We start from the raw sequence: 25820 nt of genomic DNA, 5'->3' as shown, positions 1-25820 counted from the left end.
GCCAGCAAGTGTCGGGGCCGGAAGTTGCAGAAGGAGCGCATCACCGTCCTCTTTACCACCAATGCCTCCGGTTCCTGTAAACTCAAGTTATCGGTAATCCACACAGCCCGCAAGCCACACGCCTACAAGAACATGGGCATGACCAAGCTAAATGTCCACTGGCTGACCGCACGTAAGGCGTGGATGTTCTCTACACTGTCCCTCTCCTGGTTTGATGACTGTTTCGTTCCCGATGTGAAGAAATTCTGTGAGCAACAGAATGTTCCATTCAAGATTTTGTTGCTGCTTGACAACGCACCAGGACACTCGCCCCTACTGATAGATCGTCACCCCAACGTAAAAGTGGTCTTCCTTCCTCCCAACACTACGTCTATAATACAGCCCATGGACCAAGAATTGATCTGTAATGTAAAAGCTGCATTCTCTACGAAAAAATTCAACCTGCTGAACAACTACACCAACACCAAGGAAGAGTTGCGTAACCTGAGTCACACCAACACCGATAGCAAGAGCGAAGACGACAAGGATCAACAGTTGGCAGAGCAAGAAGTACTTTTGAAACAATTCTGGAGAACATTCAACGTCAAGAAAGCTGTGGACTTCTTGGTGGAGGCATGGGATCAGCTGTCTGTAGCAACTGTTTGTCACGCATGGAGACATGTGTTGCAAGGTATCCCAGGTGGGAGGCAGAGTCAACCTGTGACTGGTGAGGTTCAGTCTGTTGCAGTAGCAGTGGACCTTGTCAGAGAAGCTGCGCAGAGTGTTACAGCTGCAGGCTTCTCCGAGACCACCAACGACGACATCCTGGAGGTGATAAGGGATCCTGATGTGACTACCGACGAGATGGTAGATGATGATGACGTCAGTGAAGAGGCAGGTGGTGCGTCATCCCAAGAAGAACGCCGCTTATCCCATAGTAATGTAAGGGGTGCCATCGAGTGTATCGAGAAAGTCAAGCTCCTCCTTTCCCACGACCCTGACGCAAACAGGTATGAAAGCTTCACTACCCAGCTGTTGCAGACTATGGAGCCCTACATCAAGGTTTATCACGACAACATAAACACCAGCCGTCAGCAAAGCATAACAGAGTTCTTCGCCCGCAACCCACCACAGCCAGCCCAGGCCAGTGATAGTGACAGAGGTAGAGACAGTGAAGATGACTTTGAGGGATTTGTCAGGGAGGCCCTGACAAGTGTGGATGACAGTGATGGTGACTCACCTGAGGGCCAGTAGCCTGCCCTCTGCCTCGGAACCAGCCTCCATTCCCGTACGCCGACCCATCTCTTCTACTAACGTAAGTGTTAAACCTAACCTTGATTTTTCCTAACATAACCTAACCTTGATTTTTCCTAACATAACCTAACCTTAGGTTAGTGTTAAACCTTGATATTTTTCTAATCTAACCTACAATGACATATGTGTTAAACCTTGATTTTTCTTTTACCTGGTACAGCATATTATTCTCTTATTGATATTTCTCTTTTATATTATGTGTGTGTGCACACCATCATACAGTTAAGATGTTATTTTTACTAAAACGTACGTATTGTGTCGGGAAAAAGTGGAGTTTGGGGGTCGGCCCAGTCTCTATTTCAATTAATCCCATATGTTCTGTTATTAACTTTACGCGTTTCCTGCTTTATGCGGGCCTCCGTGGGTTCAATTGACCGCATAAAGCGAGGTATTACTGTATATGTGTGTGTGTGTGTATATATATATATATATATATATATATATATATATATATATATATATATATATATATATATATATATATATATATATATATATATATATATATATATATATATATGCTCTGTTTGTTCATTTGAGGGATAATAAGCATTGCATTGATTGGGATAATGCCTCCTCAATATTACCATGTAATTCAATTGATAGTAGGAACATCATAGAATCTAGTCTTATTAAACATACCGAAGCATTCAACATGAATTTGAGTAACGGCATGTACAAGCTGGACAATTTTGTAATTAAGAAGATTTGTGATCAGGTGAGAAGGCCGGGTCACTTGACCATCTGACCTGACCACCAACCGTTGTGTGCTATTTAAAGATTAGTAAGGTCATTACCTAATACCTGACCATTGTGGACCTGGTCTCACCCTCCTCTGTATATATACACCTTGATTTGTATTACTCTCTCTAGTCTGTACTCACCCCTGAAGATGTGAATTACACGAAAGCGCTTGGGAACTTCGTGTTTTCTTCTTTCCTTGTGGTTATCAGCATATACCTAGATCACGCGCACCTACAGTGATTTACTTGCATATATATATATACACATATATATATATATATATATATATATATATATATATATATATATATATATATATATATATATATATATATATATATATATATATATATATACACACACACAGTTGTACCCCGCTTTACGCGGTTTCACTTTACGCGATTTCTCATATACGCGGTGCCTCGCCAGAACCGAACTTTCACTTTACGCGGTTCATCTACCCATATACGCGTGAAGTATAATTTTTTTTTTTATTTAGCTCATAAAATTCATACAAATTACCCGGCCAGAATATAATTTACATTGCTGGAATTCTTACAATTTGATGATCATTTTGAATATAAACATCATAGATTTTGCATTAGACATACAAATTTTAGATCTACTTTAAGTATTTTGTTTACTCTGAGCAAATATGTTATCTTTTGTGCAAAATATATGACATTTATATTCAAAATATTCCTGGTCTTACAAGGAATCCAGCAATGTCAATTATATTATCCTAACTTTAGTTTGAGGTATTATTTATTACTAAAAAGGTAAATATTCTGGTTTTCCCACACGTCTGGTAAGGAGGGTTGGTGGGGGTGGGGGGGAGGGAGGGACCGACCGACTATCTGGCATGGTGTGAAGAATATTTTTTTTTTATTAACTGAAGATATTTGTTTTAGCTCATAAAATTCATACAAATTACCCTGCCAGAATATAATTTACATTGCTGAAATTCTTACAATTTGATGATCATTTTGAATATAAACATCATAGATTTTGCATTAGACATACAAATTTTAGATATAATGTTTACTCTGAGTAAATATGTTATCTTTTGTGCAAAATATATGACATTTATATTCAAAATATTCCTGGTCTTACAAGGAATCCAGCAATGTCAATTATATTATCCTAACTTTAGTTTGAGGTATTATTTATTACTTTACCTGGTTTTCCCCCAAAAATTTCTGAGAGGGAAGAGCCAGCGAGTGTAGTGTGAGAAGAGGGGGAGGGAGTTGAGTCCATTATTTGAATGGACATTAACTTGGCGACTGTATTTCTCTATTTCTCTTAAGTATTAATTGTGTGCATGTACCATCATAAAATTAAGATGTTATTTTCACTAGAACATAGGTATTGTGTTGGAAAAAGTGGAGTTTGGGGGTCGGGCCAGTCTCTATTGGAATTAATCCCATATGTTCTGTTGTTCACTTAACGCGGTTTTCACTTGACACGGTACCCTGTGGGTTCAATTGACCGCGTTAAGCGGGGTACTACTGTATATATATATATATATATATATATATATATATATATATATATATATATATATATATATATATATATATATATATATATATATATATATATATAATATTCAGAAATTTCGGTGTGATATTCAGAGACATTAGTGCGTAAATAACCAAGATGCCGATACGCTGAGTCATTCTAAGCAGGGCCGGTTTACCTACTTGTGGGCCCCAACTCATCAGTAGGCCCCCAAATTTTTTAGAAATTGTGATTGGACTAAGGATGCCAATCACAACTGTGTAGTGATTCTCTCCTCAAAACAACTAGACAATGATACCTTGTGTGCCCTCGGTTATGGTTTAAGTTTTGATGGCTCTAACAAGGGAGTCGACAGTGTTGACATAGCCAGAGCATTTTGCAATTTGGAGAAATTCAGTAATTTCACAAGTGAAGAAGTGAACATGTGTAAAGGTAATGTGTTTGCATCTATGTCTAAGCCTTGTGTTCGAAACTGTCCAGAAAGATTCACCAAAGCAATCCAAGCCCTTAAGAAAAATCAGGACCTGCATGTTACTAAAGCAGATAAAGCCAACACAGTAGTGATTTTAAACAAAGATGATTATATTTCTAAAATGAATTACCTTTTATGTGATGCTGCAACATATTCGAAGCTCATAAATAATCCTCTCAACACAGTTAACACCCAGTTCAACAAAAAACTGAAGTCTCTATTGAGAGGCAAAGCTACTCTCATTAAACATCTTACTTCAATGTCCCCTCCACTGCCATACATGTACAGTTTAATCAAGACCCACAAGCCTAATAACCCAGCAAGACCCTTCATTAGCTTAGTTGGGTCAATCTCTTATAAATTATCTAAATGGTTAGTTTCTTTACTAAATCCCCTAGTTGGCAACATTTCTAACTCTAATATTAAGAATAATATGGATCTGGTTGATAAACTCAATAACTTACACATTAATTATGATTTTAAACTGGTCAGTTTTGATGTAACATCTCTCCTTACAAAGGTCCCAGTTGATGATTTACTGGAGTTCCTCATAGATTCCCTGGACAATATTTCATTGCCCGTCTCGAAAGACGACTTCATCGAACTCATCAAACTATGTATTAAGGATTGTAAATTTGAATTCAATGGAGAATATTATGCTAAAAAATTTGGTATGGCAATGGGTAATCTGCTTTCACCAGTATTAAGCAACTTATACAGTGGGGTATGCTATAACGAACGGATCCTACTACGAATATTCCTATAACGAATGGTTTTACCTATAAAATTGAGAATGCTATAACGAACACAACTCCTACAACGAACGCGGATGAATACGGGACTATTTCGCCTGGCGCATGAATATTGTTGTACCGCGACCCACAACAAGAGCGTCAGGCGCCATCTTTGTCTCATTGTGTAGCCAGTGCACCACTGTTATTGTTGAAATTTCGTCTTTTGATGTGGAAATTCGCGTTATTTGTATAACTATTTTGTTATACAAGTATACAATTGTAACAATGAGTCGTCCAAAGCGAGTGAGAAAGCTAATAACCCTTGAAACTAAGAAAGAAATTGTAAAGAAACGTGAGAATGGAAGAAGCATTGCGAAACTTAGTGATGAATATGGGATGGCTAAATCGACTATATGTACGATTTTGAAGAATAAAGAGGAGTTAAAAACTGTGCAAGTGGCTAAGGGAATCTTTAGACTTAGCAAAGCAAAGTGTAATGTGATTGAAGAGATGGAAAATTTACTCTTAGTGTGGATAAAGGAGAAAGAAATGGCAGGTGGTAACATTAGTGAAGCTATAATTTGTGAGAAGGCTAAACAATTGTTTGAGGACCTTAAAGCCAAGACTCCCAGTGGAAGTGATAGTGATGTGCCAGTGTTTAGGGGTACCTGCATGCTGAATAACACTAAGGTAAGATAAAGTACCGTATTTTTTACATTTTCCACATAATTTTTTCAGTGTTAAGTGGTTGTATTTGGGGCCCTGGAACGGATTAATCCTATAACGAACGAATGCTATAACGAACGAGGTTCTGGAACCAATTACGTTCGTTATAGCATACCCCACTGTATATGGAATTCTTTGAAAAGAAACTATTAAGTAATATTTTACCTCCTTCAGCAGTCTGGTTTAGATATGTAGTTGATGTATTATGTCTCTGGCCTAGTAATGAGGACCTAAAAGCTTTCCTGTCACAACTTAACAACTTAGCCCCCTCGATCATATTCACTGTGGAATTAGAGCATGACTGTAAATTGCCATTCCTAGACTGTCTGATCCACAGAATAGGTAACACCTTTAAGTTCAGTATTTATAGGAAACCTACTAATGTGTGTTTATACATTCATTATTATTCTGCCCACCATAATAGAGTCAAGCAGTCAGTATTTTCATCAATGTTTTTACGTGCTTTGAGAATATATCTATAATATTGGCTTGAACCTTAAGTACCCTAGATCTTTTATAGACAAATGCCTTAACATTACTAAGAAATCTTTTTATAGAACCGATCCCAAGCCCACCCATGACCATAAGAATCTCTTAGTATTACCATTTCACAAAAGTTACTCTCAAATTCCTTTACAACTAAAAACCTGGCATGTCAATGTGACATTTAAAAAGTCATGCACTGTAAAACAAATGTTAATCAAGAACTCCCCTAACAATGCAGGTGGCTGCATTTATAAGGTTCCTTGAAAGGAATATAATATGTTTTGCTTAGGCCAGACAGGTAAAGATCTTGTAACTAGACTTAAAAAACATAAATATAATGTTAGGACAGGCCAGGAATCCAATGCTCTGTTTGTTCATTTGAGGGATATTAAGCTTTGCATTGACTGGAATAATGCCTCCTCAATATTACCTTGTAATTCAATTGACAGTAGGAACATTATAGAATCCAGTCTCATTTAAGTTACCGAATCCTTCAACATGAATTTGAGTAATGGTATTTACAAACTGGATAATTTTGCAATTAAGAAGATTTGTAACCAGGTGATAAGGTTGGGTCATCTTACCCTCTGACCTGACTACCGACTGCTGCGGTTCTTATGAAGATTAGCTGGGTCACTGCCTGGTGACCGGACCATTGTGGACACTCACTGTCCCCTAGGGACTTGATCTCACTCTCCTCTACTGTATATATATGCCTTGTTATGTATTTCTCCTTAGTCTGTACTCACCCCTGAAGATGTGAATTACACAAAAGCGCTTGGGAACTTCGTGTTTTCTTGTTTCTTGTAGTTATCAGCATGTACCTGGATTACGTGCACTTACAGTGATTTACTTAGCGTAGGTAGAAGTGTCCATTTTGAAAGTCTTGGTGTTTTTGTTTTCAGTACTCTTTTCTTCCTCAACTTGAATATGACCCACACTATCACCATCACAGTCACCCAGGTCGTTTTTTGCACTAGTTTCTGGCGTTTTTGAAAGTACATATTTTTCTAGGGAACCTTTCATTGACATTTCGATGTATTTTCTGTATCTGTCTCCATCCCTGCTGGCCATGGTAGAATAAAAAACGAGGGCTGTGTACGATAGTAAAATATATCAACAATTTCACAAAACACAAATCACGGACAACTGGAGATTCAGAGTTTCGACAACAGTGACAGGTGACCACTGTCAACGTCCTCAGTCCCCTTCAGCAGAGAGCACAGTAAGGAATGACATTGTTCTCAGTCTGGGTGGTAAGATGGGGTGGCTTACTCTTACCTTTGACATCATGTCAGCAGATGCACTGCCTAACAGGTGGTCTCCTGAATCTGTGTGGTAAGGTGAGGTCAGCTTAACGCAGTCACTAATTCTAGTGTTGGGTGAGGTAAGGGCTGTGGGGCCCCCACGAGCACAGGGCCCGGGTTAGTCGCACCGGTTGCCATACCCTAGGGATGGCCCTGGTCAGTTAGGAGGGAGTGGAACAGGAGGCTGGTACAGATGATTGATACAAACCTGTGTATTTTACTGATAAGTCTGTGTGACAACTGAATCTTTAGAATATGTATTGTGATACAGGTACAGTACTATAATTTATTTTATTCTGATTTTTTTTAGGTTGTATAAATAATGGGAATAAAAACAAGGTGTTGATCATATTAGAAGACAACTGCATCTCAGCGCCTTGTCCACTCTGTTCCCGTCATGTATTCCTCAACATAAGTTTCAACCATAAGGTGACGTACTTACAGTTATTAGTTTTGTAATTGATATTTTGATAAGAATGTTTTTGTATATTGAAAGCACTTTATTCCTTTTGTAAATTAACTGTTCTGATATCTTTATTTATAATTTAATACAAATTCAGTCTTATACTTGCACAACGTAGAATCTGATCAATATTGAAAAATCAACTTGTCTTTCAGATACTGTACAGGCATAAGATGATTGACTTTAGCGTGCCCCCACCCCCCTTTTTTTTATGTATACTTTCAGTAGAAGTTTACTAAAGCATGATAGCATCCAGAAAGCAAATTATTAAGTAAACATTGAAAGGATGATTACAGATTAAAATAACACTAAACTAAAGTTTAGTTGTTCTATGTGAAACTTTGAATAATTCGACAATGTTGATGAAATAATGTAAGTGTCAATATCTTGCAGGTTGTGTATGTGACGTCAGTAGGGAATACTACATTTCATCATGTAACATCTAGACATATAAACAACACCTGCTGCAGTTAATACTTGAAATGAAATAATGGCATTCAATTTAATCATACAGGTTGTACCTCTCTAGTCCGGCATTCTGTTGTTCGGAAACTCCCGTGGTCTGAAACGATTTTAGTTTGTCCAATAGGTAGATAGGCAGCTTTTTTTATTTTTTATTTTTACTTATCTGAATTATTATTATTATTACAGGAGTATTAAACTTTTGCCCCTCAGGCCCCAATGTGGGTCAGTGACCTATGCCCGGGTGGGCTAATCCCCGTAAAAAAAAAAAAAACCGTGGGAAATTTAGGTTTGTTTACATCCGGCAGTTCGGCTGCTCTCTCTCTCTCTCTCTCTGCTTGTCTATACAGAGTACAACATTTAACCCTTCAATATATATGAGCAGTAAATAAGTGTTGCTTTCATATTCTTATGTAGAGTAATGACGATATGTTTTCACATGTGCGCACTTACATACATTAATGGTTAGCTACTTATATTGTTCCATTTATTAACATTAAATAACATTACAGGTACTTCAAACAACCATATTAATTTTTTTACATCAATTTTACTACAACTACAATCAGGGTCTTATTTTCTTCAGTTTTATATGTAGAACCAATCATTCACTGGTTTTGTAAGCTTTAACAAAAACAATGCCGGCAGCCGTCTCGTCTCCTCGTGTGTTTCAATATTTCACGTATTATTAATAAATTGTATTGTTATTTTTGCACACACAAACATTAATTCAATAAAAACAAATTCAGAAACATTAATTAAAATATATATGAACAGTAAATAAGTGTTGCTTTCATATTCTTATGTAAAGTAATGACGATATGTTTTCACATGTGCGCATGCGCACTTACATACGCGATCTCTCTTTTTTCTTTACCATTATTGTTAGCTACTTCTATTGTTCCATTTATTAACATTAAATAACATTTCTTAAAACTACCATATTAATTTTACTACAGCTACAACCAAGGTCTTATTTTCTTCAGTTTTATATGTAGAACCAGTCAGTCACTGGTTTTGTAATCAACAAAAACAATGCTGTCTCATTTCCTCGTGTTTTAATATTCTACGTATTATTAATGAATTGTATTGCTTATTTTGCACACACAAACATTAATTCAATCAAAAAGACTTTCAGTAATAAACAATAATGAATCTTTTGTACATAAGAGAAATGACGCTGTTTACAGATTGTGCACGTTGTCTGAACGTTGGTGGGCCGTTCAAACCCGTCGAAATTCGAGTTTCCGCCGTCAAAATTTTTAAATGTGTTGTTTTTTTTGTGTGTTCAAATAGAAAACTTCGAATTAAAAACTCGTGAAATTTGAGAAGCTACTGTACGACATTTAACGCTTCAATATGTCTTCAAAGAGACCATGAAACAGAGAAAGTGGTCCTAGTGCTTCCAAGCATAAGCACAAGTCACTATCTATCCAGGAAAAGGGTGAATTTCCATGGTCCAGAAATTTCCATGGTCCGGCACCGGTCAGGTCCTGAGGTTGCCGGACTAGAGAGGTACAACCTCTATTATAATTTACAAATGCATAGCACACATTAATACACAGTACAGGGTTTGACATAATTTGCAAGTGTCCCAAATTCAAACTCTCATGACAAACAGAAGTATAAATTATATATTACTGTATCTGAGAAAGTTCAGAACAAAATTAAGCTTTTCTAGATGCAGCATAAGTGAAAGATACAGTAGTCCTAATAAGTATGCTGTACAAATTTATATTTTCATTTTTAGGTCATTACACCTTCTAGGTCAGCAGCACAGCAAACACATGACTTATTATAATTCATATTAGGGGACTCCCAAGATATATATTTTACCAATATAGTGGTGTCGTGATAATTTGTGAAATATGAATTTGCATTCTTAAATTCGCAGATACCTCTATTACTAGCCTTTTATTTTAAAATTTGCCGTCAATTATTCATAATTCGCTGTCTGCCGCAGTGTTTATTAACCTAAAAAACCATAAAAGTTGTGGAAATATAATTCAAATAGTAAGAACATAAGAATGAAGGAAACTGCAGCGGGCCTATTGGCCCATACTGGGCAGTCCCGTTTACATCCAAACCCTATCACTCATTTATCCATCCAACCTATGTTTGAAGCTACCCAGCGTATTCAAGTTAATGACGATGTTTGGTAACTTGGTCCACTCATCCACTACTCTGTTTCCAAACCAATGTTTACCTATCTCGCCCCTAATTCTAAATTTGTCTAATTTAAAACCATTGCTACGAGTTCGCTCCTGGTTGGATAGTTTGAGTACCTTTGTTATATCACCTTTGTTTAACCCTGACTTCCATTTATACACCTCAATCATATCACCCCTCACTCTACATCTCTTGAGAGAATGCAAATTAAGATGCTTTAACCTGTCTCTGTACTCAAGGTTCCTAATGCAGGGATTAATCTTGTCATTCTCCTCCGAATCCTTTCTAGGGATTCTACAACCATTCTTTAGTACAGTGACAGAACTGTACTGCATAATCCAAATGAGGTGTCACAAGCACAAGATAGGTTTTAGGATAGCCTTGCTAGTCTTGTAATTAACACTCCTTTGTATGAACCTAAGTACATTGTTGACTTGGTTTAAGATTCCTACTTATCATTACTCCTAAATCTTTCTCACAGTCGGATTTCTATACAGTGGGGTATGCTATAACGAATCTAATTGGTTCTAGAACCTTGTTCGTTATAGCATTCGTTCGTTATAGGATTAATCCGTTCCAGGCCCCCAAATACAACCACTTAACACTGAAAAATATAATATAAAATTGTAAAAATTGTAAAAAAGTGCATAAATATGCATCTAAACCCCTGAAATAAAGAATATCATTAATACTTGAATAAAAAAAACAATAAATTAAAAAAAAAAAAAAAAATTAAATGTTTGTTGTAGGGGTTTCGTTCGTTATAGCATTCTCAATTTTATAGGTAAAACCGTTCGTTATAGGAATATTCTTAGTAGGATCCGTTCGTTATAGCATACCCCACTGTATAAGGTATTAATTTGACTTAGAAATAAGGAATATACAATATAAATATCACTTCAATGCTCTAATGTTACGTAGGAATACAGAAAATATATTTTAATTTATAAAATAAGAAAAATTAAAAATAGGAAGTGAATTGTGTGTTGTGTGAGGGAGAGGTAGGAGGCAGGGCAGTTGGCTGGTAGACTGAACATCCTCTCCCCTACCTTTCCCCAGTTCCTGAACATTGATGTAACCTTCCACCTCCTTACTTCAACATTTTGCAATTTCACCACAATTCCCATATTATTTAAGTATTGTACATTTGGTTAATAAAACATTATCGTAAAGTAATCAATTTTCAAGAAAAAATCCCACACTCAACATAACATAAGAATGGAGGAAACTGCAGCGGGCCTATTGACTCATACTGGGCAGTCCCGTTTATACCCATCCCCTATTGCTCATATAAGCATCCGACCTATGTTTGAAGCTATTCAGCGTATTCGAGTAAATGATGATATTTGGTAACTTGTTCCATTCATCCACTACTCTGTTTCCAAACCAGTGTTTACCTATTTCACGCCTAAATCTAAATTTGTCTAATTTAAAACCATTGTTACGAGTTCGCTCCTGGTTGGATAGTTTGAGTACCTTTGTAATGTCCCCTTTGTTTAGCCCTGCCTTCCACTTATACACCTCTATCAGGTCGCCTCGCTCTACATCTCTCGAGGGAGTGCATATTAAGATGCTTTAACCTGTCTCTATACTCAAGGTTCCTAATGCCCGGGATTAGGCTTGTCATTCTCCTCTGAATTCTTTCCAAGGATTCTATATCCATTCTGTAATACGGTGACCAGAACTGAACTGCGTAATCCAGGTGTGGTCTCACAAGAGCAAGATACAGTTTTAGGATGACCTCGCTAGTCTTGTAACTAACACTCCTTTGTATGAACCCAAGTACTTTATTAGCCTTGTTACGAGCAAAAACACATTGTTTACTTGCTTAAGGTTCCTACTTATCATTACTCCTAAATCTCTCTCGCAGTCGGATTTCTCTATGGCATCGTTGTTCATCTGGTATCTGGTTTCCCTGTTTACATCTCCTATACTGAGTACTTTACATTTGTCCATGTTGAATTTCATCTGCCATTTTTCAGACCATTCGAAAAATTTGTTTAGATCTTCCTGTAGTTTTGTGGAGTCCTCGTCAGATTTAATAACACGTCCTATTTTAGTGTCATCAGCAAATTTGCTTATGTTGCTGTCTATGCCGATATCTATGTCGTTTATGTATATAATAAATAATAATGGTCCAAGTACTGAGCCTTGGGGAACTCCACTTGTGACGTTGCTCCAATGGGACTTAGTGCCATTAATGTTCACTCGCTGTTTCCTGTCCTGTAACCACGCCCTAATCCATTTAAGGATATCACCTTTGATGCCATGTACTTCTACCTTTCTAATTAGTCTTTCGTGGGGGACTCTGTCGAAGGCTTTGCTAAAGTCGAGATATACCACAAAATAATTGTGCCCCTCGTCCACCGATTCGAAAACTGATGAAAAGAATGTTAATAGATTAGTTAGACATGAACGTCCGCTTGTGAAGCCATGCTGAGAATCATTGATCAATCGGTGCTTCTCCAGGTGATTTCGAATAGAGTTTGAAATGATTGCTTCCAGTAATTTGCCTACTATTGATGTTAGAATGATTGGGCGGTAGTTAGAGGATAGTGATCTATCCCCCTTCTTGAAAATCGGTATTACATTCGCTATCCTCCAGGATTCTGGTACTACACCTGTTTTTAAGGACATGTTAAACAACTTTGCTTAGGGCATACTAAGCTCTTCCTTACATTCCTTTAATACTCTGGCAAATATCTCATCGGGACCAGGTGACTTATTAGGCTTTAGTTTGTCTATTTGCTTACTAACATCGTTACTAGTCACTACTATCTCGCTTAATTTGTTTTCTTCACTATCTCTGAATAAAGTCGGTGACCCGGGCATCATGTTTAAATTTTCAGTGGTGAAAACTGTTGAAAAATATTTATTCAAATTATTGCTCATTTCTCTGTCGTTATCAGTGAGCTCACCGGTGTTTGACCGTATTGGTCCAATCCTTTCTCGTGTTTTAGTTTGATACATTTGGTAGAATCCTTTGGGGTTTGTCTTCGCCTCCCTTGCTATCCTTACCTCATTATTCCTCTTGGCTTTCCTTATCTCGGTTTTAACCCTACTCGCCAATACCCTATAATAATCCCGGAGGTGAATTTCGCCACGATTTATCCTTCTACGTATAGCCTTCCTTTGGCCAATGACGTTCTTTAAATAATTATTTATCCATTTAGGGTCATTGTTGTCTGATCTGAGTTTTTTGTATGGTATGTTCTGCCTTTGTGCATTAAGTAACTCACTATTTAAATTGTCATGGAACTCGGCAATCTCAGATCTCGTTATCAGGTCGGTGTCATCTGTCAGGTTCACGGCCAAGCGCGACACCCCCTCTCTCAGCTGCCTCTTTAAACTGTCAAAGTTTGCCCTTCTGAAATCTGGTACCTTAGTGGAATTTTCCTTACGTCTGCCCTGAAAATCTAACTGGAATCTAATTTCTTTGTGATCGCTGTTTGCAAGTTCGTTCCCTACCTCGACATTGCTAATGAGGTTTTCTCTGTTTGACAGAACTAAATTGAGTATATTATTACCCCGGGTGGGTTCGGTTATATGTTGACTTAGAAAACAGTCCTTGATCGTCTCGAGAAAATCCTCTGATTTTGAGTTACCTGTAAGGTCAGTCCAATCTATTTGGCCAAGGTTAAAGTCGCCAACTATACAGACTTTGTTGTGTATGGAAGCCCTGCGCATTTCATCCCAGATAAGTCGCTCATTGACTCTATCAAGATTGGGAGGTCTATATATTACTCCTGTGATTAATTTTTCCCTACCGTCAATTAATTCTATCCAAATTGTTTCTGTATTCCGCTCAGTTTTTATTTCCTTATTTATTTCACACTTCAGATTATCCCTAACATAGATTGCTACTCCGCCTCCTTTCCTGGTCTGCCTATTGGTATGGAACAGTTTGTAACCCGCAATTTGGTATTCAACCGGTAACTCACATGTGTCTAGGTTGATCCATGTTTCAGTGAATGCTATTATATCGATTTTTTCGGTACACACCGAGGCCCTAATATCATCCATTTTGTTTCTCATACTTCTACTGTTCGCGTAGTAGACATTTAAGTTAGTCGTGTTCTGAGTCCTCCCTTTACCACGTTTAGGTTTAAATTCCCTGTCTAATTTAGTTTTGTCATCATTCCTAACACTATTTCCCTGTAATCTTTCACTTGGTTTACCCGCTACCACTGCAGTCTCCTCCACCCCTGTGCTCTTATGCTCCCCTAACAGTTTAAAGACTTCTATATCTTTTGAACTGCCCCCTCTAGAGACCCAGCCAGGGTTGCCACCCCTTTAGATATATGAGACGAATATGGCTGTAATATGTAACTCTGTACTATTTACCATTATTGATTCAGGTCTCTGTATTATATGTTTTGTAATCATACTCCCTTTTGTCACCAAGTGTTAGTTCAGGCTTTGGGCACATGCGCGCTGTACGCGCATGCTCAGAGAGAGATACCCAGAGAGATTCCAAGACAGGACGCTGTTTACCCCTGTCTTAACTCCGTTTTGTGTTTGTACCAGAAATAGAACTTACGGACTTGACATCAGTGTGTTTCCTTTACCCCTGAGTGTAAGGACCACCTGAGTATCCTACATGGTGCAGTGTTTAGCTGGGACATGACAATATTCAGAATTGGAGTGGACACAGAATATCTCTCGGAGCCGCCATCTTGTCAACTTCTCTTGAGTGGATCTCAGCGCGTACCTCAACACGATATTCCTGGATTTACAGTGCAGTGTTGTGAAGTGCTTTTTCAGTGTTGTGTGTGCCCTTTAGTGTCTTTAAAGTGCTTCCCTGTGTTCCTGCACTTTTTACAAAAGAGGGGAGCCTTTTTAAGACCTATGGGAGAGCTCAAGTTTTGACATCCACCCCCGTTCATGTCTCGACTGGCACTGAGTGAGCCAGCCAGCCAGCCCGCTAGCCAGCCCGCCCCGAGTAAACGCACGAACGAACGCACACACACACACACACAGACGCTCGCAGATATCTTCCATTTAAAGACGATTGCTTTTCTGCTCACTTATTTATTACAGTAATTGTGAGAGAAATAAACCAGGCCATATGGAAGATCAGGAATTTATTGGGTTTTCTTCAGATACCCAACAAGCCCAACTTCAGACGGATGTCGGTGCAGTAAGTGGACTCCAAGTGGATCGGAAAGTGGATCAAGCGGCCCCACCCACCCTTAGCCCCCACTATACACGTCCGCAATCTGCCACAGGTGTCGACTTCCTTCATTTAATTCAGTTTTTGGAAGAAAACCGACGACAAGACGACATCAGGAGGCGACAGGAAGACGATGAACGAAGGCGTGAAGAGAATCACAGACGTCAACAAGAAAATGCCAGGTTCAGTGCCATTATCGAGTTGTTGGCACCTGTTAACCTTCAAGCAGCTACTACACCTGCCTCTTCGTCCACAGGTGCACCTGCAGGGTCCTCTTCAACCTCTTTGCCCCCCCCACAGAAAGCACTCGCTCAGAGTCCACCGCCACTCCAAGCTGATGCCTCGTTCCAGGTATTCCGTGAATGGCGTCGGAGGTGGGACGATTATTCAATGATGGTCGATTTATCAAGGTTGCCTAGGGAGAAACAGCTGATCCAGATGAGGATGTGTCTCACCCTAGAGACGCAACGTATCCTGGAGCACACCCTGCAAATTCCCCACGACACAGACAAGAGTGTGAAGGACGTCTTGGATGCTTTACAGACGCATATCAAGGGCCTCCGCAACGAAGCTCTCCGTAGGAGAGAACTTCTCAGTTGTAAGCAGCTGGAGGGTGAGTCGTTTGCCGATTTTACGTACGACTCAGACGCATCGCTGAGGAGGTTGACGTTTGTCCTGGGAACTCATTGACTTGTGAGGAAACACAGCTGAAGATGATTATCCTCATGGGCGTGCGGGACGAAGAGCTAATTCAGAAGCTTATCTCCCTCGACACTGCCTCTTCTCTACAGGATGTTGTCACCACCTGCCGCTCTTACGAAGCCACCAGAACTGCGACTTCTGCCATTCGTGCTCCATCTAACCAGCTGCGTGCCATCTCCGCATATAAGAAGAACAAAGGACGTGACTGGACTTCAGCTTCACATCCGACTTCAGCTTCACATCCGACTTCAGCTTCACATCCGACTTAGCTTTGCATCAATCTTCAGCATCACTTCAGACTTCGACGCCAGGCCATTCCTGCCAGTATTGTGCTCGTCGGCATGGTTCTGAATGCCCTGCCACTGACAGCACCTGCAATAACTGTGGCCGTCGTGGTCATTGGGCTAGGACACTGAAGTGCCCTGCCAACAACGTTCAGTGCCGCTCCTGTAGCCGCATTGGACACTATGACAAATGCTGTCAGTCAAAGAAGAAGAATGATACTACTTGCAAGTCTCAGGCGGCGAAGAACAAACGCTGTCGTCGCGTGGGATCCTCTTCTTCCCCTGTCAGCAAGACACCTCAGCCCATCTGTGTTCACCTGTCATACGGCGACATTACTTCCCATATCCAGATGCTTCCTGACACAGGTGCGGACGTCACAGTCATCGGCACAAGACACCTCGACATTCTGCGGATCCCTAGGAGCAGCTTGCAACCACCGTCAACTTCTACAACGCTCACCGCAGACGGTTCTACAATGGCACCTGCTCTGGGTACATTTCAGGCTACCCTCACCCTAGGTAAGCAGTCATGTTCTGCCAGGATTCAGGTCCACAAAGCTGTTCAGATGCCACTACTGTCTTATGGCCACTGTCAAGAGTTGGCCATAATATCTTCAGACTTCCCTAAGCCAATTCTGGAAATAAAACATGTCAACAGGTGCAAGGAGCTGCCCCTCCCACCCAATACGTCACCTTCTGCAGCCAGGGAGTTCTTCCTACTGCAATTCAAGGACGTGCTGGTTTCCAAGGAGGACCTCAAGACGGCTCCACTCAAGCCAATGGCTGGCTCCCCCATGAGAATTCACCTGAAGGATGACGCAGTACCTTTCGCCATCCACACACCGAGACAGATACCCTTCGCTTTTCAGAGCCAAGTTAAGAAGGAACTCGACTCTATGGTAGCCCAGGGGATCATTAAGCCTGCTGGTGATGACCCCTCGGATTGGTGTCACCCCTTGGTAGCAGTCGCCAAGAACATCACTGGAGTTCGTATCACCGTCGACCTCACCAAGCTGAATAGCCAAGTTTTCCGCCCGACCCACCCTTCACCGACACCCTTCACCGCTATACGCAGTGTGGACCCGAAGGCAAGGTATTTTACTACAGCAGATGCCTTATGTGGGTACTGGCAGATGGAACTTGCTGAAGAAGATCAGCACCTCACGACGTTCATCACACCGTACGGCCGATTTCAGCACTGCAGAGGACCTATGAGTTTCGCGGCTACAGGCGATGCTTTCTTCCTCCGTGGTGACATGGCCCTTCAGGGTGTGGCGAACTGTGTCAAGGTCATCGACGACGTGCTCGTATATGACGAGGATTACTCCACGCATCTTGAGCGTATTCACCAGATGCTCACCAGGCGCCGCAAGTACGGGATCACCCTCAACAAGGATAAGTTTGTGGTCGCCGCACCTAGTGTGAACTTCTGTGGGTACACCCTCTCAGGCAAAGGCATCTCGGCTGATCCTGGAAAGGTCAGCGCGATCCGGGACTTCCCAACTCCTGCCAACCTGACCGACCTCCGCTCATTCATGGGCCTGGTAAACCAGTTGGCTGAGTTCACCCCCGACATCGCTGCTGCAGCACAGCCTCTACGCCCCCTGATGAGCCCCAAGAGAACATTCACCTGGACAGCTGACCATGATGAGGCATTCCGTCGCGTCAAGACAGCTCTCCTTAGCCCACCTGTTCTCGCTTCCTTCTACCCGGCCCTGCCAGTTGTCCTCTAGACTGATGCCTCTCGCCTCTACGGGATTGGATATGCTCTGCTACAGGACCACGGCAATGGACGCCTTCGTCTGGTTCAGTGTGGCTCTCGGTTTCTCACTGACGTCGAGACTCGCTACGCCACCATCGAACTGGAGCTGTTAGCCGCCGTCTGGGCCATGTCCAAATGTAGGTTGTATCTGATAGGCCTACAACACTTCAACCTCATGACAGATCATCGGCCACTCATCCCGATCCTGAACCACTACTCCTTGGATGCGGTCGAGAATCCCCGCCTCCAACGCCTTAAGGAGAAGATCTCGCCCTACCTCTTCACAGCTGTGTGGCGTGCTGGCAAGCTGCTCTGCATCCCTGATGCTTTGTCACGAGCCCCAGTCAGCCACCCCACACCAGAGGACGAGATCGCATGTGCTGATGCTACTGCACACCTCAGGACTGTAGTGACCGTGAACGCCGTCATCTCAGAAGAGTCTCCACCGCAGGACGCCGACAGGACTCTTCAGGAACTCCGAGCCGCGGCAAGAGCGGACCCTTCGTACATCCGTCTACTGAACTGCGTGACCTCGGGATTTCCCTCCAACCGGTACGACTTACACAGCTCTTTACTCCCATACTGGAAGATGCGGGACGACCTCTATGCTGATGGCGACCTCGTCTTGTATGGAGCAAGAGTTGTGGTTCCTGCCGCCCTCCGCCGCCGCACCCTAGCCCACCTGCACGACAGCCACAGGGGTGTGGAAGCTACGAAGCGCCGGGCGAGACAAGCTGTTTTTTGGCCAGGCATCGACTCCGACATCGCTAGTTCCGTTCAAGTCTGCGAGCCATGCCAGGTGCTGCAGCCTAGTCAGCAGCAGGAACCCCTCATGAACAACGACAACCCTACGAGGCCCTTTGAGTCCGTCTCTGCGGATTTCTTCGTTGTGGCGGGAAAGTCCTTTCTCGTCATCGCCGACCGGCTCTCAGGGTGGCCTGTTGTCGTTCCCTGCGGAGGCAACACTACTGCCTCTCATACAGTACGTATGTTCTGTCGCTACTTCCGGGAAGTTGGTGTCCCTCTCCGCCTGAGGACTGACGGCGGGCCCCAGTTCACCAGCAACGACTTCCGGGACTGCATGGAGCGATGGGGAGTTCATCATGTGGTGTCCTCGCCACATTATCCCCAGTCCAATGGACATGCCGAGGCTGCCGTAAAGTCCGTCAAGCATCTCATCCTCAAGACGGCACCCTCAGGCAACATTGACTGTGAGAAGTTTGACCGGGGTTTATTGGAATTGCGGAATACCCCCAACTTCACAGGTCGCTCCCCAGCACAGATGTTATACGGCCACCCACTACGGTCATGTGTCCCTGCCCATCCTGAGTCCTTCTCGAGGGAGTGGCAGGCCAAGACCGAGGACTGCGATTGTCGTGCAACCGCCAGTGCTGACCAGGTAAAGGCACAGTACGATCAGCATGCCCGACCCCTTCCCAGGTTGAGTATCGGGCAAACAGTTCGGGTTCAAGACCCGACGTCTCACCGCTGGGACAAGGTCGGGGTTGTAATGGGCTGCGTCAAGACCAGGGATTACGAGGTCCGTCTCCCTAGTGGTCGGGTATGGTGGCGGAATCGCCGCTTCCTTCGTTCAGTACCGTCCCCTAGTGGTGAACCCCTCCCCCACATCCCTGTGAACCCTTGCTTGGACGAGAAAAGTAAGTCCTCATTCAGTGACCCCCCAGTTTTCCCACGTCACTCTCAAAGGCTCCTGGAAAAAGAGTCCGCTCGAGATTGCACTACGAGCGTGAGGGGGAGGGAGGTGTAGATATATGAGAGGAATATGGCTGTAATATGTAACTCTGTACTATTTACCATTATTGATTCAGGTCTCTGTATTATATGTTTTATAATCATACTCCCTTTTGTCACCAAGTGTTAGTCCAGGCTTTGGGCACATGCCCGCTGTACGCGCATGCGCAGACAGAGATACCCAGAGAGATTCCAAGACAGGATGCTGTTTACCCCTGTCTTAACTCCTTTTTGTGTTTGTACCAGAAATAGAACTTACGGACTTGACATCAGTGTGTTTCCTTTACCCCTGAGTGTAAGGACCACCTGAGTATCCCACAACCCCCTCCCAAGACAGGTGTACCCCATCCCTAGCATAAAGGTCCCTTCTGCCGTAGAAGTTGTCCCAGTTGTCAATGAATGGGACTGATATTGACTTGCAATATCCGTCAAGACGGTCGTTGACACAAACCGCCCTTGACAACCATTCACTGCCGACTCTCCTTCTAGGCAGGACACCACATATGATAGGGATCCCTCCCTTAGCCCTAATATGATCTATAGCTGTCTTGAACTTATCAAGAAGCTCCTCACTCCTACACCGGCCAATATCAATGCCTCCTGCACTGAGGCAGATAATGGGTTTGTTCCCATTACCAGACAAGATATTGTCCATCCTGTGAACTAGATCCCCCACCCCAGCCCCTGGCAAACACACCCTCATCCTATTTTTAATTTTACCACAAAAGTCTCTGTCCAGGTACCTTACCTGTTAGTCACCAACAATTAAAGTTTTTATACCTTCCTTGTCAGCCCTGTCCCTGACTGTACTAACGTCTATTTCGTCTATCAAGGGACTGAACAAGTTGGTACACTTAGCTGTTGTTGTCGTTGTTGTCGTATCCTTGGTGTTTTTCTTCACCACCAGTTTGGTCGTCCCTCTCCTCACAACCTTCCATTCCCCAGAGTTATCGTCATTCACCGGCTTTCCTTGTCCCGTTTCTTCCTTCAGCGTTGCTATCTTTTCCTTTAATTTCAAGTTTTCTAACTCTAATTTCAGGGTTTTTTCCTTGGATTTCTGTAACTCTGCCCACAGAAGGGCGTAACCCCGTTCACCAGTAGCACTAGCCATATCTGATAATTATCCCTGGGAGCAGAACTAAGCAGCCGTGACCTTTCCTCGTGTGAGGTCAGAACACATATGAGTTGTTGTGTGGTACAGGTTGACAATCCCTTATCCGAAATCCTTGGGGCCAGAGGCATTTCGGATTTCGGAATTTTTCGGTTTTCAGAATGTTTTTTTTTTTTTAGCCCACCCAGGCACAAGTCACTGACCCACATTGGGGCCTGGGGGGCGAAAATATAATAATAATAATAATAATAATAATAATAATAATAATAATAATAATAATAATAATAATAATAATAATAATAATAATAATAATAATAATAATAATAATAATAATAATAATAATGATAATAATTCATAGGTCTAGGTCGTGTTTCTCACTTTTTATCTTTTTTCATTTTTGTATTTCTTTATTATTATTTATTTTATTAATACAGTATTATTGTTATTATTATTAATTATTATTATTAATTATTATTATTATTAATATTATTATATTATTTTATTTTGGTGTATTTTTACCCTATGTGGGTCAGTGATCTATGCCTGGGTGGGCTAATCCGTGTTAAAAAAAAAAAAAAATTGCTCCACAAGAAAACTTATGGTTTTCAGAGCTTTTCGGTTTTCAGAATTTTGGATAAAGGGTTGTCAACCTGTATTCAATTCCCAGTATTTTGTTGACATGCAGTAAACTCCCTCTAATCCAGACTAAATCGGGGAAAGGCCTGTTCGGGTTGGGTGGGGTCTGTATTGTCCATATTGCAGGTTGGAAAATTCCAGAGGGTGTGGGGTTTTCTGAATCGAGCTACATAATTATACAGTAATAATAATAATATTATTATTATTTATTCAGTAAAATTGTCATATAGGTTTACAATTGGCTAGGCAAGTATATAAGCAATGCAATTATTCAAGTCAAGACACATATAGACAAGGTAGTTATACAGTGTATGCAGGCTGTGGTTGTACAATACAGGTAAACCTCTATTTACAACGTCCCCATCTACGATAACTTGCATTAACGATGCTGATATATTAAGACCACTCCCTTATTCACAATGTAAACAAACCCATTATTTTATCTTTTTTTTTATATCAAAGATACTGTGATACTAAGTAAGTTTACTTATAAACCCTGGAAATTTATTATTGCCAATAATTCATTTTGGTACTCTGGTAAATTGGTGGCTGGAAGTGGGCCCCCAGTGGCAGTGGGTCCGGGGCAACTGCTCTTTGGATAAGATGACCCGGAACACCCTTAGTCACTGCCATATTTCAATATTGCACATTGTTAGCCTCACTGAATAGATATTTACACAGTTTCTATTGGTTATAGGGCATTGTGCACCAGCTGGTACAAACACTTCTGAAGTGGTATGATCCAAGATTTGAGGAAGAAGTACAGCAGGTGATGCAGGCATTGTCAATGGCATACACAGAAAAGGAAAAGAGAGAAGCAAATTTACTACATGCCTTCATCCATGCCAGTAACCTGACATCTACCACAGAACTAACAGGCTTCAGGGACCACATAAATAATCTGAAAAATGTATGTATCTTATGACTTTGTCTCATAAAGGAAATGATTTACAGTACTTGACAAAATGGTGTTGAAGTTTACTGTACAGATCTACAATTTATGTAGTTATCTAAATATGGACATATAACTTTAAAGAACTTTATTGACAATTGACTTCGATAATTTCTTCCCACAGTCCACAGATACTGCTAATAAACATGAAAGTCATATGAACGATTTGACTTCTTTAGTGGCAGATCGGTACTTGCACCTGGCCCAATATGCTGCCTGCCTTCATCAAATGACCTTCACATTAGCTGTACTTAATCCTAGCTATGCCTTGTCTCTCAGCCTCATACAGGACAACCTTGCCCATAAGCTAACACACTTGATTCAAGAGACCCCTAATGGTGACGAAAGGAAAAGTGAAGGTATTGTGAATAAAAATCTCCATGACTTTTTCATTTTTTCTCATACACAGATTTATTTTTAATAGTTTACTGCATGTAATTCATTTTGACTTACAGCTGGTAAAAAAGAGAACAACTAATCTACTATTGTATGTCTTTTTTTTTATAATGGATATTAATGTTGCAGAACAAGAAGAAGAAATAACGGAAGTTGTTACAAGTTCAGTTTTTGAACTTATAAACATGAGACTTCAGTTGCAACATAGACTGATTGTTACTGTCTGCTTTGCTTTAGCCAAACTGAATATGAAGTGTGACAGTGAAGACTATATAAAGGCATTTTTAGTCCCCATGAATGTTGAACAAATGTTATGGAAAGATGTAAACAGACCTGGAGTCACTAAGAAGCAAGAACACATAAATTCCAGTAAGGAGGAAAAAGATGAAGAAATTATAGAGGAAAAAGTTGAGTCTGAGGACTCTATTTCAGATTGGATACCTAAACAGTGTGACTGGAAGGTAAGGAAAGTGATGTGTTTTAATTGATTATAATGAATATTTATTTAGATTAATGTATATTTTTTAGAAGATGGATTACAATGGTTAATTCCACAAAAACACTTTCTAAAAAAAGCAAAAACATATGATATTAGTCAGTGCAATTTTCATGCTATGGCAACAACACAAGATCCGATTTTGCACCTTGATCACCACTTATCAAAACTTAACCTTGAAATTATCTGAGTCAGGACAAGGAGACTTATGTTCAGTTTATTCCCAACGTCTGAGTGTTCAATCTATCAACACTGATGGCTGTCACTAATTCACAATCATTACATTTCTCCCATGGCAACTTTAACTCATACAAAGAGAGATCAGCAGAGACAATTTCCTTTTATTCTTTACTCTATCCCCTTTGCCATTAGTCTGTATTATACCATGTAAGATTATTATTCCTATTCATTGATGGAAATATCAAGTAGTGCATCTCTCATGGTCAAGAGTGGTCGTGTGCTGACTCATCTCAGTGAGAACTGCAGTAGCCTATTTCCTGCACCACCTGAGCAGCTGGAGGAGTCATTGGCGTCACAGCTGTTGCTGTGGTTATCCCGGGACTCACACTCATGGCCTACTGTCTTCTCCCTCACAGATGTTCTGCAACAAGTAAGATATTATAAAGGCAGGTAATTTTACCATTGCTACAAAATAAAAGAAGTCCCAGAATTATGAAAGGGTTATGCTTATAAGAATCGTAATGCTTGAAAATTTATGAGAAACTTCAAGTCTATGTGGAGGGGAAGGGGAATGAGTAAGCTGATACTGTGGCGAAAGCAGCTGCTTCTCGTCCTGTGGCACATCATTCCCCTCTACCTGCCTTTGATATGAAGCCAGTAATAAGAGCTGCCATCCACTCGAGTTGGCAATGCAGGTGGGATGCTGTAGGAGCAAACAAACTCCTGACATCCACCCTACATTGGGTGCTTAGGGATATCAGGGACTCTCACATTGCCAGGAGACTGCTTTGGCCCGCCTTCATATAGGCCACACACGACTAACTCATGGTTTATTAAAGGAAAGGGCGCCCCCTCCCCATTGTGATGACTACCTGGTCCCATTGACTGTTTGACACCTTCTGGTTGAGTGCTCCGGTTTCAGGGATCCTTGTCTCTATTTGCTGCATGGGGTCTCTCCTTCATGGAGGAAACTGGTCTTCTACGCAAGCTTTGAGTTAAAATGGTTTATACAAAAGTTCTATGTTATTTATTAATTATGTGTTTTACCTTGCATAATTTGATTTTAGTCTTTTAAGCCGTTACTGTATTATAATTTGGTAACATATGACCTAAGCTGTTGCGTTGCCAGGGATGTAATTACCACAATCAATCAATCAATAATTAATTGTGATGCAGTGTGAGACCACTGGTCCCGCCAAGACGTATGGTTTTACTTTTGAAGTGACGCACCAAAAATACGTCTCCATATATATATTTTGAGATCTCTTACTTTCACTGGATTTGATTTTTCATGAGGTTTTATATAACAAGGAAATGCTACACTTATCCAATTAACATTTTATTCTTCCCACTAACATCAGATCAAACTATGAGATACCGAACACATCAGCATTCTGACAGTGAACATATCTTTTAGTCGGTATCTTGCTACTGATTCACATAGCTATCCTGTGAGCCGTGATAACTAAAATACTGCATGTATTTTATTTTTAGCTTAGTTAGCCGCTCTTAATACAGTACAGTATTGCATGTTGTTTTAGTTTGTTTTTATTAACTGACTAGGTTTGGTATGGGAAGCACTGAGATGACTGTGTCAGCACCTAAGTACAGGTATCTTTTGATGCTATAAAAAATTACAAAGAATTACAACGTCAGAATTTTCTTAAAGAAATCAGCACCTCTGACAAAAAAATTATTTTGTAACAATATTTAAAAAGACATTTCTTTGTAAATTGGGGACTGCCTGTATCTGTAGTGCTACTAGGAATAGAAATTAAAATTTTAATGATGGTTGAGGGGCAGGATCATGCACAGCCTCACCCTAAGGTGGTTCTAGAATGATCGAGTAAATGGAAGAAAGACGTAAAAGTAAGAAGAAGAAACATGTAAGAGGACTAACAAGGCATGCTTGTATATAGTATTCATGTATCCTTTACTGTTGTAATATGCAGTCAGGGTCAAAAGTAACCATCCACTCTTATCACCTAACCCCAGGGTC

At 40.9% G+C, this 25820-nt stretch overlaps 1 protein-coding gene across 1 annotated transcript in view; it reads left to right on the top strand.

Moving 5' to 3' along the window:
* Nucleotides 1-25820, top strand: part of LOC121869635 — a 416339-nt gene that overhangs the window by 271693 nt on the left and 118826 nt on the right. Inside the window, exons 41-45 of the mRNA XM_042371146.1 lie at nucleotides 7594-7712; nucleotides 22495-22707; nucleotides 22874-23108; nucleotides 23275-23606; nucleotides 24090-24251. Of these exons, the coding sequence (XP_042227080.1) occupies nucleotides 7594-7712; nucleotides 22495-22707; nucleotides 22874-23108; nucleotides 23275-23606; nucleotides 24090-24251 (1061 nt within the window). The remainder of the gene's footprint in view (nucleotides 1-7593; nucleotides 7713-22494; nucleotides 22708-22873; nucleotides 23109-23274; nucleotides 23607-24089; nucleotides 24252-25820) is intronic.

Source organism: Homarus americanus, unplaced genomic scaffold (assembly GCF_018991925.1).
Source record: "Homarus americanus isolate GMGI-L3 unplaced genomic scaffold, GMGI_Hamer_2.0 scaffold32583, whole genome shotgun sequence".
Classification (NCBI taxonomy): Eukaryota; Metazoa; Arthropoda; class Malacostraca; order Decapoda; family Nephropidae; genus Homarus; species Homarus americanus.
This window is presented reverse-complemented; position numbering and strand designations above follow the sequence as displayed.